The 16,518-nt window shown below is 41.6% G+C and overlaps 1 protein-coding gene across 1 annotated transcript in view; it reads left to right on the forward strand.

Annotated features, from left to right (window-relative positions):
• The window catches only part of PANK4 (pantothenate kinase 4 (inactive)), a 58,878-nt gene that overhangs the window by 25,502 nt on the left and 16,858 nt on the right, over positions 1 to 16,518 (forward strand). The window contains exons 8-12 of the mRNA XM_075191707.1: positions 3,962 to 4,043; positions 4,224 to 4,324; positions 10,528 to 10,683; positions 14,218 to 14,330; positions 16,093 to 16,180. Of these exons, the coding sequence (XP_075047808.1) occupies positions 3,962 to 4,043; positions 4,224 to 4,324; positions 10,528 to 10,683; positions 14,218 to 14,330; positions 16,093 to 16,180 (540 nt within the window). The remainder of the gene's footprint in view (positions 1 to 3,961; positions 4,044 to 4,223; positions 4,325 to 10,527; positions 10,684 to 14,217; positions 14,331 to 16,092; positions 16,181 to 16,518) is intronic.

The following is a 16,518-nucleotide window of genomic DNA, read 5'->3' on the forward strand; positions in this document are numbered from 1 at the left end:
ACCCCCCATGTAAAAAGACTGTATGAAAAACAAAAAAAAAACATCTAGAGAGTCAAATAAAATTACCCTATGGGGAACAGAAATCTTATTTATTGCAAACAAGTCCAGTTCTGTTTATAGTATTTTGTATCTTTTGCATTACTAAAACATGAACTGCTGTACTGAACAGTTGCAATAAACAAGAAAACACTACTGTACAATACTTACAACATACTGCATGTGAGAATATTCTGTGGTGTAAAATTGGGGAACTGTGGCATTAGAGGACTGTGGGGGAAAAAATGTCATATGGTGGTTTGACTGTATTAGTTGGTAGCCAGTTTCCACGCGTACAAGGCTTGGCTAGTAATAGATGTTTACAAAAAGATTAATTTTGTCTGTCCCTGCCAACTGGAACTGCAGTCAAACATTCAGACAAATACAGACACAAGAAGCCTAATCTCTGTCTCCTTATCTGTCTGTTCTTAATGGATAGGACATGGCCGTTGGCAGATATTCCTTATGAACATTCCGCCATGATACACAAAGCTGTCCATACATTAAGTTTTATTTTTAAAGGCTTGTCTAATTGCTGGGGAGTTTGGGAAAATGACATATTGGAGTGTGAGATATTATTCCACTTGCACAGTTTTTTATTATTGTTGGTATATAATGTAAACGGCAAACAAATTTGTTACATCGGAAGTCAAATTTAGAGTATCAATGAGGTTCCTGACCAAAGAGCTTACAATCCAGTTGAATAGTGAGAGCCATAAACTGATAGAAGCATAGGTGAAGATACACAAAATGCTACTTCCTGATCACAGGTGTTTACGTACACCGTAACCTCCATCATATAGAAGGGTTTCTGCATCTTTGTGACTAGATCAATTTTCTAGTTTCGATCAGCAATTCAGTTTGTTAGATACAGTGAATACTTTTTTTTTTTTTTTTCTTGGACGTAAACAAGGCAGTTTTTTATTATTATTTTTTTTTCAAATTAAAGGCGTTTATTAAATTAATAATATTGTATGGTGTAGGAGAAAACGATAGCAGTTTGGCTAGGACCAATGCTCCTAATATCACAGTGAGGGTCATTTACCCTCTTGATATTAATACATGGGGAACCAAACGGAATGCAAGCAAGCATCAGTGAAAAAGTTCCACACCCAAACCAAAACCGCCCCACAAGGGGTACCAATAAAACACGCCCGAGCAGGTTTTGGAACCCAAAGTACTTGCAAAGGACCTCTAAAAAGAGGGAAGGAGGGCAGGCAACTTCTCCTGCAGTCTAGAGGGAGAAAACCATTAGCCAGGGAAATTTGTAATGTGGCCTCTGATCGTGACACAACAATAGGCATACCCAAGACTCACTTTGCCTGCTCACTTAAACCCCTTAGCCAGGGACACATATAGCTCAGCTTTTAATTTTCCTCGGCTTAATTTATCCCTCAGTTATAATAATATATAAGTAACATGAATGTAAGTAAAATCTATCCATATAATGAATAGTGACGTCACTTGTGTCACATGACTCAATATTAAAGCGCTCTATGACAGAATGCATAACTGTTAGTGAAGTCCTCATTTATGTAGCGCACATTTATGTAAATTTATGGAGGTGCGGTCTGCCTTGAATTGTGCAAGGGCACCTACATTTCCAGCGATGCATACGTTTATGGACCAAGAAGTGTGTCAAAAGTTTGCAATAGCAAATGGGAATAGTTGTGCAGAGTGAGGACAATACGTGCAAAGAATGGGGTAGGCGCTCCGCACTGCTGCAAAAACAAGTTCTAGATTTAAAAATTTGGAGAGGGCGCATTTTTAGGCTGTTCCGTGCTGTGTGGAGGACACACGGTCATTTCCACTTCGCAAAAAGGAATTGATTTTTGCACCAGAACTGGAGGAGATTGGGTCCTATACTTTTACTGGGATGTGTCTTCCAGATATGCTTCGGTGGAGAAGAGTATTCCTAGGCGCTCTTTGCCGATTGTGAGACAAATCTTCAAACACACAAATGTGTCATATATAATAAAGACGTCTCCTCACTTTCATGGTTACAGTAAGGACATAAATTAAGGACATGCTGAAAAGGTTAATCTAATGAAAGGTGTGGTTTTAAAGTGGTAGGAAGTGATGGCTACACTTGTTAAGTACTAATCTCGCCCCCTTGGTCCCCTCCACGGTCTGGTAACACTTGGTGGCATCTTATTACGTGAGCCCGACCACTGGCTCCTTTGGGCTCCTAGTGCTCCACTCTGACACTACATGACGTGGAGGCTTTATTGTTTACAATGCATACAGCACCACTGTGCATCTTGCTTAATCTATATGGGTAATAAGTAAAGCAATGTAATACAGAGACATCAAATCAAATGAAAACAAAACCAGCCAAGCTTTAAACCTTGAATTCTATTGTCACTGCGAATGGAGTTGCCCCCACTGCTTCTATTTCTGGTGCCCGGCTTATTGAAGAAGTTAAATTCCATAAAATAGCTGCAGCACAGTACAACCCTTTGGGTATTCCTGCACCCCAAGGCCATCTGATTTATTATACAGAATAAAACACTGCTTTTACTTTGTTTTGACAAAGCCTTGTTAATATGCATGTCAGGGAATATGGCAGCAGATTATGCTGTATTAGATCAATATTTCGGTCCTTTCCAGGACTTTCTCCCTTTTTTATTTTAAACTCTTTATTTGAAGAGGAAACATCAGGAACAGTACATACAACATTTTTGACAAGAAAAATCTTAATAATCAAGGTGTTTCCTCTGAGTTTTATACTTTTATATCGGTGGGGAGGGTGAGAAGGGAAGGGAAGGGGGGGGGGAGTAGAAAGGCACAAATATTGTCAACAATATAGCTAATAAATAGATAGGCACGCAAACTTGGAACAATGCTAAGAAAAGCTGGGACACACAGTTACAATGGCTACCCGACAGAGAAGTAGCATATAGACATTACTCACCCACCGCGCAACATATCCAGCCTGGGGGGGTCCAGAGGCGGCCCAAAAGCTATGTTCGATATGACTTTATTTTTAATTTTTTCCTTCTTTCCCTTTTTTTCCTTCTCTCCTCTTTTTTTCCTTCTCTCCTCTTTTTTTCCTTCTCTCCTCTTTTTTTTTCCTTCTCTCCTCTTTTTTTTTCCTTCTCTCCTCTTTTTTTTTCCTTCTCTCCTCTTTTTTTTTCCTTCTCTCCTCTTTTTTTTTCCTTCTCTCCTCTTTTTTTTTCCTTCTCTCCTCTTTTTTTTTTCCTTCTCTCCTCTTTTTTTTTCCTTCTCTCCTCTTTTTTTCCTTCTCTCCTCTTTTTTTCCTTCTCTCCTCTTTTTTTCCTTCTCTCCTCTTTTTTTCCTTCTCTCCTCTTTTTTTCCTTCTCTCCCCTTTTTTTCCTTCTCTCCCCTTTTTTTCCTTCTCTCCCCTTTTTTTCCTTCTCTCCCCTTTTTTTCCTTCTCTCCCCTTTTTTTCCTACTCTCCTCTTTTTTTCCTTCTCTCCTCCTCTTTTTTTCCTTCTCTCCTCTTTTTTTCCTTCTCTCCCTTTCTTCACTATGAGTCAGTTAGTTATCTGGGGGTAGCAACCCAATGAGGCCGTGCTATATAGCTGCTTGTATTGGGATGCCTTAGCACTGTCATGAATCACTGGTGGCGTGGATAGTAGTGGCTTAAGAGATAAGATTCCAATTGTAATTTAAATATGAATGGTAACAGGTTTTTTTTCTTTTTGATGACCATACATCATCCTGCCAGCGTAGTGAGAAGTTGGTTATATTTTTTATTTTGTTTTTCATAAAATTTTGTTTTTTACAGTGATGACAATCGTTTAAAGAAAATATAAATATAAGCCTCACCTTCTCCACCTTACAGCAGTATGACTTCCAAATGTAAAAAATATTTAAAATTCTGTAAAGTTGATGTTGAATAAAAAGCAACTTTCAATAAAGACCTACAAATACATATGTACTTATAAAGACCTGTTTCTAGGGGGAAGTCCAGGCACTTTTTCTCAGGCATGAAGGCTACCTTGGTGCAATTGGGGCATTTCTGAAAGGAGCTGAGGAAGATAGTAAGTATGGATTAAAAATATTGTACCTTTGTAAAGTTTTGCATTTCATTGTGTTTATGTAATTAATCTTCCAAGTGGATAATGTGTCAGTTACCCAAATGTTCCATAGTGATCAAGTCATGTAACCGTTTTCTTTTGTGTGGTTTTTTTTTTTTTTTTTTTTTTTTTAATTCTTTCCAGATCTCAACCTGTACAGTTGGGGGGAGAACTATGCCGGCAGCTCTGGGCTGATGAGCACCTCACCAGATATCTACCCCATGCAGAGATCACGGAGTGGAACAGTGAGTTTATTGTACATAGTCATAGACCTGGCTTTCAGTAGGCTTTAATTGTAAAGGGTTAATAACCCCCCTTCCCCTTTCAATATACATGTAGTGGACCAAAAATGGAAACAAATGGGTCAATGAGGGATTCCTCAAATATTGGTCTTGTGCATTCGTTAAGCAAATAACATCCTAGCTTGGTTTGGGTCACGTATAAAAATGGTGGACTGCCCTGGTAGTGGTCACTAGGAGGCAGTCTGTATTGTTTATAGGATATTATCCTGCTCTCTGTGTTCTGTATCAATCATGAAGGTATTCTTTGTATTGTATGGCGGTCGCTAGGATGCTCTTTGTATTGTATGGCGGTCTCTAGGATGCTCTCTGTATTGTATGGCGGTCGCTAGGATGCTCTCTGTATTGTATGGCGGTCGCTAGGATGCTCTCTGTATTGTATGGCGGTCGCTAGGATGCTCTCTGTATTGTATGTCACTATGACGCTTTGTGTTGTACATCTATCACTAGTACCGGGTAAGTTATTGCACAGTATAATTTCTGCTTTGTTGTATTTGCAGTACATTTTGCATGACGCATTCATTGTGGTATTTTTAGTTAATTCAAACAAACAAAAAGCATCTTTGAATTGTTGATGCTAGTTTTTACAAGTAATCAGTTATTTTGAAAAATATGAATTTAAAATCAGTGGCATATTAATGGTGGATGAGACCCCAGTAAAAATGATCCAGAGTGGCCAGGCTTCATGCAACAGCAAGGACTTCCCAGACTCCACTAATATTACTTCATTGCTAACCCTGGGATCTCCCTGCTGCTGGATTATCCTGCACCAGTCACAAAACCCTTGCCTGTACTCCACCCACTGGTGTGCTGACTCTGCCTGCTTGTGTTGGCTCCGCCTACCAGTGCAATGCTTTGTCTGCTTGTGTGTTCGGTCCGCCTACTGCAACAGGCTCCGCCTGGTGTTGCTTGACTCTACCTACCATTGCAGTGGCATTGCCTACCACCAATGCAGCTCGGGATAACTGTGTGCTTTCTCCTCCTAGTTTTGTGTTGGTCCCGTCTGCAGTTGCTTTGGTTCCGCCTATGTGAGGCCACTTTCATAATTTTTAAGTTCCCAATCTGTTCCTGCTGATGTTGTCCATATGTCGCAGCCTTCTCAGTCACCAAATCTGAACCCACAAAAAGTATTTATGGAATATTCTGGAATGGTGCCGAGACAGCGTTTTCCACCACCAGCCATCAACCAGGCATCAGTTGAGTGATTTTCTTGTGGAAGATGGTGCTGCACAATTCCAGACAGTGGTAGACTCCATGTCATGGCATAACAGGCCACGTTGGCTGCATGTGGTGGACCAACGCCACTAAGTCACTATATATTGTTCCAATATTTTTTGTCCTCTACTTGTATTTTGCATTTTCTTTTAAACCATGCTTTAATAGAATCATATCAGTTTTTAATTTGTCATGAAATAGTGTTATATGAAAGGTGACATGAACGTGGTTAAAGCATACTTTCCTACCTTTTAATTTTTTTTCCTCTGGGAGATCCCAGAGGAAGGGGTGTGATGGGAGGGGGCGGGGCGGGTTGATTTGAATCATTTGAAACCAGCCCCCACAACAAAATTTTTCTCACGGGGGGCGGGGCCAGAATGACACGATTCTAATGCGAATCGAGTCATTGATTCTCAAAGTGGGCAGGATGCGGGAGAATTGCCTGCTCTCCCAAGAGTCCGGGAGACCTACCCGGAATTTGGGAGTCTCCCAGGCATTAGGCAAGTATGGGTTAAAGGTGCTTTCTGGTTAAACAACACTTATTTCGCCTGAAAGTGAAACATGAAGAGAATGATGTAATGCAAAGAAATAGGCAACCTGTGACCTCTAATTTTTGTAGAGCTATATTTACCAGCATGGCCTGTCAGCCAAAAGATTCAGAGTAGCTTTATTGGACTGGAAAGGTGTGGGTTTAGAATATATGATAAAGAATGCAAATATGCAGAAATATAAAATACTCTTATAGAATAACTTGCACCTATATTTTTTTCTGCACAGCTGTAGCATAGTAAATTGAAGATAAACTTGGCGTTTATACGGAGCTTTACTACAGATAGCAGAGACACTTGGTGAGAGCAGTTATGTCTATAATCAGTCACATACATTGCTTGTAACTATAGTCATCCATTTATTCTAAATGTTTTTTGTTTTCATCACATTCTTACCATTTCTTTTTCTTTTCTGTTTTTACTTTCTCCTTTCATCATTCTTAACTGCAGTTTTCAGTAAGTACTTTGCTACATGTTCGTGCTTGTAGATTGTGGTTCTGTCACGTTGCTATTGATTTTCTTATTTATTCTGAGAACAAAACACTTGTTACATTGAAAAGAATGCTGGACCGGCACCAACACCCAGTGGGGGCAGAATGTTACACCTGCACCAACACCCAGTGGGGGCAGAATGTTACACCTGCACCAACACCCAGTGGGGGCAGAATGTTACACCTGCACCAACACCCAGTGGGGGCAGAATGTTACACCTGCACCAACACCCAGTGGGGGCAGAATGTTACACCTGCACCAACACCCAGTGGGGGCAGAATGTTACACCTGCACCAACACCCAGTGGGGGCAGAATGTTACACCTGCACCAACACCCAGTGGGGGCAGAATGTTACACCTGCACCAACACCCAGTGGGGGCAGAATGTTACACCTGCACCAACACCCAGTGGGGGCAGAATGTTACACCTGCACCAACACCCAGTGGGGGCAGAATGTTACACCTGCACCAACACCCAGTGGGGGCAGAATGTTACACCTGCACCAACACCCAGTGGGGGCAGAATGTTACACCTGCACCAACACACAGTGGGGGCAGAATGTTACACCTGCACCAACACCCAGTGGGGGCAGAATGTTACACCTGCACCAACACACAGTGGGGGCAGAATGTTACACCTGCACCAACACACAGTGGGGGCAGAATGTTACACCTGCACCAACACACAGTGGGGCAGAATGTTACACCTGCACCAACACACAGTGGGGGCAGAATGTTACACCTGCACCAACACACAGTGGGGCAGAATGTTACACCTGCACCAACACACAGTGGGGCAGAATGTTACACCTGCACCAACACACAGTGGGGGCAGAATGCTGGACCTACACACAGTGGGGCAGAATGTTACACCTGCACCAACACACAGTGGGGCAGAATGTTACACCTGCACCAACACACAGTGGGGCAGAATGTTACACCTGCACCAACACACAGTGGGGGCAGAATGCTGGACCTACACACAGTGAGGGCAGAATGCTGGACCTACACACAGTGTAGGCAGAATGTTACACCTGCACCAACACCCGGTGGGAGCAGAATGTTACACCTGCACCTACACACAGTGGGGGCAGGGCAGAATGCTGGACCTACACACAGTGGGGGCAGGGCAGAATGCTGGACCTACACACAGTGGGGGCAGGGCAGAATGCTGGACCTACACACAGTGGGGGCAGAATGCTGGACCTACACACAGTGGGGGCAGAATGCTGGACCTACACACAGTGGGGGCAGAATGCTGGACCTACACACAGTGGGGGCAGAATGCTGGACCTACACACAGTGGGGGCAGAATGCTGGACCTACACACAGTGGGGGCAGAATGCTGGACCTGCACCAACACACAGTGGGGGCAGAATGCTGGACCTGCACCAACACACAGTGGGGGCAGAATGCTGGACCTGCACCAACACACAGTGGGGACAGAATGCTGGACCTGCACCAACACACAGTGGGGACAGAATGCTGGACCTGCACCAACACACAGTGGGGGCAGAATGCTGGACCTGCACCAACACACAGTGGGGGCAGAATGCTGGACCTGCACCAACACACAGTGGGGGCAGGGCAGAATGCTGGACCTACAGACAGTGGGGCAGAATGCTACACCTGCACCTACACACAGTGGGGGCAGGGTAGAATGCTGGACCTACACACAGTGGGGGCAGAATGCTGCACCCGCGTGCGGTGGCGGCAGGGCAGAATGCTGCACCTTAAGTTTGTTATCGGCAGGAAAATGCAGCAGGATGTGTCTCTATTTTTCCCTAATATATACATACAGCCAGCACAAGCTCCGTTTTGCATCCACGCTCTGTTAATTCTGCCCCATTACAGAGGATGAGGTCTGCACACTCCTTTTCTCCTCTCACCCTTTAACCCGTCATCTATACCCTATACCCTATACCCGTTCAACTTCTACATCCCTTCTACATAGGTCACTTTTTCAATCTGTACATTGAATGTAGCACATTCATATTCACCTTTAAACATGTGCTCACCTCAGCTACCTCAACCCAGTCTCTCTCTCCAAATACCACCCTATGTCTCTCTTCTCCTTGGTTTCCAAACTACTAAAGCAGCCAGTGTACAACACCCATATGCACATCACCCCCCCACCCCACACACACACACACACACACACTGCTGGCTCTGTTCTTGGCCCTTTACTTTCCTCACTTTACACCTCTTTTTCAGCTGAACTTGCTGTTTGCTGATTTGACCTCCATTAACACCTCTATGCTGATGACCCCTAAATCTACCTCTCCTCCCCGGACCTCTCCCTTTCTCTACTATCTCATGAGTCTTATTGTCTCTCCGCCATCTCAAAATGGATGTATTAACGTTGCCTAAAGCTCATCATGTCTAAAACTGAACTCCTCTGTTAGTATCATCACCCCTCTGAAATATCCCATACTGCGAACAAAATCCCCATGTCCCCTGCTCTGATCTTATACTTAACTCTGTATTTAGCTTTACTCCTCAAATCTAGTCCCTTGCACTGTCCCTTGCACTGTCCTTTCACTGCCTCCTTCAAAAACATTGCCAGAATACACCCCAGTTTCACTCATGATGCTATCAAAACATCTCTGACCTACTATATACTCCTCCTTTCTGCTCTTTCTTCCACCCATCTATCCCCATTTCAGTCTGTACTAAATGCTGTGGTGAGACTAATCTTCCTCTCACCTTGCTCAACATCCACTGCGCTACTCTATCAATCCCTACACTGGCTTCCCATACTCTCCAGAATCTAATTCAAACTTCTTACTCTAACCTACAAAGCACTCACAAACACCCCCCACTCATACATTTAAAATATTGTCTCCATATTTTCACCCTCATGCCTTTTTAGATCTGTGTCCAAACTGCGCCTCACCTCCTCTTTTATTACCACCTCTCTCCTTTCTCTCCAGCCTCCAAAACTTCTCTCGAAGCTGCTCCCCACTTATGCTACTCCCTACCATGCCTCACCAGGCTCTCTCAAAACCTACTTCTTTACCATAACCTCTGCCGCTCCCAACTTATACCACACACTCACTAGGTATAACTTGCTACTTTTCCAATCTCAAATTAGAGTCCCACTTGCTCCTCTCAGCTTTGCCTTCTCCCTCTAGATTGTGAGCTCTCAAGATCAGGGCCCTCCCCATCCTTTTGTTCTCCTCCACACCTTTTCATCAGCGTTGTATGTTTCTGTTCTGTTCTTTATGTATGCTGTGTTTTCCCCAGTGTCCTGTGGTGAGGAGTAGTACTGTGGCGCAATACAAAATAACAATGATGATATATGTTTTTTTTTAAGTACTAGGCATGAATTAATATTATCTGGTTGCCATTTAAGGGTATTGTTTAATACATGTCTGGGGTCTGGAGAAGCCAGATAACTTGAGGGCAGTGTACAGTTAGCGAGCTCATTGGTGATTTATTAATGTCTTGTTTGCGTTGTTGCGCGCCTTGCTTTGTGGTGTGTGTTATGTTCCTCTCTCGGCAGTGAATCATGTACTTTTAATCTCCATCCATTATAAGGATAAATAATCATTCTGGGTATCTTGGCTCTTAATATGAATTACATGCATAATCCACGTGGTAAATGTATATAATTTACACCAAAGCCGCGGGATGTTGGCAAACTCCTAGTGTTTGTGGCGCCGAGTCCCAGAACAGTAGAAGTTCTATTTGATCAGGTGTTGGTGAATGTAAACAGCAATACTTGGAATAAATAAATAGTGAGTTGTATCACAACAGAGGCTTACGCCGTTAAATATATTCCTTTCTATCTGCAAAAATCACTTTTCAGTAAACCTAAACCCCTCTAGTGATTGGCCTTGCCCAGCTCACATCATTGCCTTCTAGATCTGACTCTGGTTTTATGATTAACAGTTTGACATGTTGGAGATGGACCGCCTGGAACGGCAAGTGGTGAATCTTCCTCTGCTGTTTGACCCGTCTTCCTATGTCCCTGACACAGTGGATCTTACAGAAGATGCAATGGCTCGGGAATACTGGCTCACTTGCTTCGAGGATGCTTTAGAAGGAGTAAGTAATTATCTCTGCCTGGTGTCCTAAACAGAACATATTAGGGTTCTCTATTAGGCAGCATAGGAAGTCCTTGGAATTAAACGTCAATACAATAATGTACTCCTGTGCCTGTTTTTTTTTTTTTTAAATTTTTTTTTTTTATTTAAACTTTTTATTTTGTAACGTACACAAGTAACAATTACACATATCATACAAATACAATCATAGTAGGAAACAAAGTACAAGATCCATCCTGTGCCTTTTATAACATATTTCTTTTTAGTGTTGAGACTTTGGTGCCACCATGTGGTGATTTTGCTAATGACCATTTTACTGTTTTTTTTCTTTCTTTAAAGTCTCTTTTAATCTAGCTTGTTGCTATGAGCCAAAGCATCTCTGTTGCACAGTTATCTGTGTATCACTTGTCATAAATATCCCCCACTTTATTTCATTGCTATACGTTAGCTACTTTATATCCTATTATATCATCTCTTTTTTTTTATGAGGATTATCATTCCTGTGCCTAGCTGTTGTGGGAAAAAATATGTTTTATATAACTAAAGCATGTAAAATCTTCCAAATTCTATTGTGGCGAATAAGGAATAGAAGGAAATGTGTGAGCACATTCTACAATCCCTTATCAAAATTAAAATACAGTGTGATAGTTTCTAAAAATATATTTCTATAGGCAGCCCGGTCTAAATTCTCGGTGGGGGCTCACTCAAAATAATAGGCACAACTATTCCATATGGTGCTAAGTCAGTTTAATGCCACAAGTTGTATTATGTCAACTGGGCACAGTCGGATGACTGGCTAATCGTATCATCACTGCTGTGTGGTCAGGGTCATACAAAGGTGGGTTGGGATCAGGCAACCAGTATAGACAGGAGTGGTCATTGGGCACAATTGTAACTCATCCAATTTTAATTTCATACTACATTTTTTTTTTTTTTACTTAATGCCTATTCAGCAAATATAAATTCAAGTATTGATGTGTGAGTCGGAACTGTCCTTAGATCTCTCCTGGAAGCTGTACATACTCTTTACTTTGCTCGTTGATACTCATTGTCTAGGGCTCATGCGTAGAATGCTATTGCACAAAATGATTGTTTGTTTGATCAGCTGCACGTTATAAGTTCTATATCATATTGGAGGTGTGAAGGCGTACTCAATTAGAATATTAACATTTGGGATACTAAACTGGCTTTACTTCTCTGCAGAGCCATAGCTTGTTGTGTTTATCTTTTCAAACTTACTTAATATTATCATCATTTTCTGTCTTGATTACTGTAACCTTCTCCTCACTGGTTGCCCCACTTTCACCTCGCCCCCTTTCGTTTTATACTCAATGGGGATGCAAGACTCGTTTTGCTTTCACGCTGTTCTTTCTTTGCCTCCACACTCTGCCTTGCCTTACACTGGCCCACTTTCCCCCACAGATTCCTCTTTAAACTCCTCACCCTCACCTACAAGGCCCTCTCCCATTCCACTGCCTCATACTCCAACCTCCTCTCCATTCACACTCCCTCGCGTCCTCTGCCATCGGCCGTCGTCTCACATCCACGCTGATCCCACTTCCCAGAATTAAAAATTTCTCCCGTGCTGCCCCCCTCTACTGGAACAACCCCCCCCCCCTTCTATCTGACTGTCTCCTAATCTGTCAACCTTCAAACGGACAATTAAAACACATCTGTTCCTCAAAGCCTACCAACCATTCACCTAACCACTCCATGCCTAATCTCTTCACCTCTCTCTCTTCCCCTGTTTCCTTACTAGCCCCACTGGCATTGGATCCCTTCCACTGACTCCCCTTGTGCCTGCTGTCTGCTTACCCTCCCTATAGTATGTACATTTTTACGAGCAGGGCCCTCTTACCTACTCTCTCTATACCTATTTTTCTGCTCCAGTGTCACTGTACTAGCTATGGAGCTCTTGGAGTCCTGGTGATTTTCGTTTATTGTTCTGTGCTGTTTCACCCTGTAAAGTGCTGTCTCTACTGCCTGTACTGTGTAAGATGCTGCAGAAATCTTGTGGTGTCTTACAAAAGGAATATAATAATAATAATAATATTGTGCATGTCATTTAGCTTCTCCAGCTTTAAAGTAGATAGGTTAGAAACAATTGGACTATGTATTCCTTTTATTTTCCCCTCCAGAATGCAGCAGAAAAGTTAAATACTGTAATTAGCAAATAATTTTTTAGCAACTGAATAAAGCTAAAGGTTGCCTTATAACTTATAGCAGCAAATCCTGATGATGGCATTGCAGGTTTGCACTATGTATAGCAAAAAAAGGGATACAGGAAAGAGGTTGTACAACGGGGCACTCCAGGATAAGTGGAAGGGCAGAAATGATAAAATCAATAATTTTTATTGGTATGTATTAAAATAAAATCATCCTAACAAACCAAAGAAAAAAGCTATGCAAAATATTAAAAACAAAAACAGTGATAATAAGATTGCAGAGCAACTGCAAAAGGCTCTGTGGTCAAACTCTTGGTAGTTAATAAATCATATAATATGTATAAGTGGATCAGTGGGCGATAGTGAAGCCTGTAATATATCAATATAAACGAAAAGGCACCTATCCAGGATTATATCCAAATAATGTGCCCACTATATGTCTCTCCCATAAATTGGTGCTATAGAATAACAAGTTGAATAGAAACTTCTTAATCCACCTGTAATGTACTAGTCACTATTCACAAAATGATTCTTTGGTTAATAATCTAGGACACATCAGTATTGAATCTAACATATAGCGGATAGTATTAACTTGAGAACATGATAATTGATTCAATCAAAATCAAAGATTCACTGCCTATATTATAGAGAGAGAGCAGGCTATCACACTGAAACCTGATAAGGCTTATAGATAAAGTAGCACAGAATTATTATTATTATTATTATTATTATCCTTTATTTGTTAGGCGCCACAAGGTTTCCGCAGCTCCGTACACAGTACAAACAGTAGACTATACAGGGTATAACGGTACAGAACAATAAACAAAAAGTACCAATACTTCAGAAACTCCAGGCAGACTGATGCAAAAAACACGGAGCAGAAGAACAGGTGAGGAGACAGGAGGGAAGAGGGCCCTGCTCATGCGAGCTTACATCCTAAGGGAGGGTTAAACGGACCAGGCACAAGAGGAGCCAGTTGAGGCAATGGGAGAGAGGGGAGAAAGAGCGGAGGAGATGGGGGTTAAGTGGATGGTTGGTAGGCTTTGAGAAAGAGGTGAGTTTTGAGTGCACGTTTGAAGGAGCACAGAGTAGGAGAGAGGCGGATGGAGCGAGGGAGGTCATTCCAGTGAATGTCATAAGCCCTTTGATCCTGCTATATAGGAGCGCTAATCGCTAATGGATTCAAGGTCCCCACACGTACATATGTGTGAATTATCATATTAAAACATTGTCAATATACGGGGAACAGATTAATAAGAGCGCTGCCTACATAGTTAAGGTTTGAACACACGGAGAAAACGCCAACGCGCGTTTCGCTCAATTAGCTTTCTCAAGGTTTGCACTATATCACCTCTCACTTTATTTGCAAGGTAGCTAAACGTGCTGTTGCCAGTCAGCCGGACGCAAAGGATGCTACAGATCGGGCAGAAAAGTTCCAGCAAAAGTACTGGAATAAGCTACAGACCCTGAGACACCAGCCCTTGTGAGTATCTTGCTGTTTTGTGATGAGACCTAAGTTGCCCTATACACATAGGTAGCAAAGATTTTTTAATGCACACTTTGATGGGGTTTTTTTTTTAAGTTTAATTTGTTTCAGTTTTATTTATTTGTTCTTGCCTTTTATATGTATGGATCAATATCAGCACAGTTGAGTGCAATAAATATCTCTTTCTCTCCACTCTCTTGCTATCAATAAATCATATTCTGGAACTTGCGAATGTGGTCCTGACACTCCTCTAGTTGATTCCATTCTCTCCTCTTTTATATGATTACTTTGGTTGGAGTAAAAATTAGTTTCCTTTCCAGATAAATGAAGAATGAAGAGAGCAAGAAACAGCCAACTTGTAAAACAGTGTAATAGAGTGTGAAACTGTCTTGATTAGTTCATGCACTCAGGAGAAATGTTTCACAATAAGTGGGATTCACACAGGGGTGTGTGCAAAGTTTTGTTTTGTTTTTTACAATTTTGCACAGGGAATAACTTGGCTTTGCATTTTGAATTTTTGTCCCGTTTTGATTTTTAATAATTTTCAAATAGCTTTGGGGCTTGTCTATGATAGAAAAGGGAGTATTCCATAAATGTTACATTTGCAGTGAAAGGTCAGGGAAAGGCTACACATTATATTTTAATTTTGGGCTTTATTTGATAATGTATATTTGTTGCCATTTTAAATTGTCAGCTTACCCGTTTTATAAGCTTGTCTACATAAGTATGGCATGGGGATATATTTACTAAACTGTGGGTTTGAAAAAGTGGAGACGTTGCCCATGGCAATCAATCATATTCTATCTGTTATTTTGTAGAATGCACTTAATAAATGAAAGCTAGAATCTGATTGGTTGCCATAGGCAACATCTCTACTTTTTCAAACCCACAGTTTACTAATTCTAGCCCATGATGTCATGTCCGAAAAGGCTTGTGTGACTGAGGTATAATCAGCATGAGAAAACAAGTAAATAATAAATTAGTCTTCTTTTGCTCTCTCTGACCAAATAAAAAAACAAACCAAGAAAAGCGGATGGCAGATTGTTGATGAATAATCTACCAAACAGTAGTGTGCACCAGTAGGCTCTATGCTGTAAGGTGCTGCTGTTGTAGCCACTGGTTTCAGACCACATTTGATTGGTTAGGAATGATTTATGTTGGGATGCAGCAAAGATTGGCTACCACGGATCAAAATTGTGATTACTACTTAGCAGCCCCATTCCTCAAACTTATCACTCGTCGCTCCTGATCTCCTGTTTGTTGGTCTATAGTATAACAAATGTTTTGCAAAACAGTCCCGTTTCCAGACACATCACAGATCTTACCTGTGATGGGCATTGTGTGGGCTGTGTCACATGTGACACGTACTATGCAAGGAACACGTTATAACAAAATGCATCCTGATAGCTCACACTGTGCAAGGCTGTCCTGGGAGCTAGCAGTCTAATTGAGGACATCTAGATTAACTGGTGCACAAGGAAACAATGGTGTTGCCTATAGCGACCATCTAGATTATAAAATGAAAGCAACTTCTGGCGGATGTGAGTTACACAATCTCTTCTTTTGCCCTGCACCAGTTTTTACCAATGTCCCTGACTGTATTGGAGGATAATACATTAAATAATAATATATTATGATATAGGGCAGTGCCCAGTACTAAACCCCTTTTATAGAGTGCTGTGATCTGAAAAAGAACTTGTCTTGTGTCTATGATTTTTTTATTCTTTCTTACTAGCTCTTTCCTTAAATCTTTTTTTAGTGCTTATGGATCCCTGACAGTCCGCAGTCTGCTAGATACACGGGAACACTGTTTAGACGAATTCAATTTTCCAGACCCCTACTCAAAAGTGAGATTTTTTTTTATGAAATTATATATTTCCTGTTGTCCATCAGGCTATCCTGTAAGTTAAAACAAGCAGGTAAGTTGCTTTTTTTCCTGTGTCCTGATAATGCATGAACACCTGTTCTTTGATACTTACACACTCAAGGGCTGAATATGTGCTCTTTCCACCCCCGTGAATCTCTTTTAAATATCTCCTTCTGCAAAGCCTAGCCCATGTTCAGAAAGCAGCACCACAATATTCCAAACTGTCATAAATGATCCTTAATGTCCTGACATGGTATTGGGCACACCAGGCAGACAATTAGGCTAGAGTGAGATTAAAGGAGCCAAAACACCACTTTT

The sequence above is a fragment of the Mixophyes fleayi genome, chromosome 11 (genome assembly GCF_038048845.1).
Source record: "Mixophyes fleayi isolate aMixFle1 chromosome 11, aMixFle1.hap1, whole genome shotgun sequence".
Classification (NCBI taxonomy): Eukaryota; Metazoa; Chordata; class Amphibia; order Anura; family Limnodynastidae; genus Mixophyes; species Mixophyes fleayi.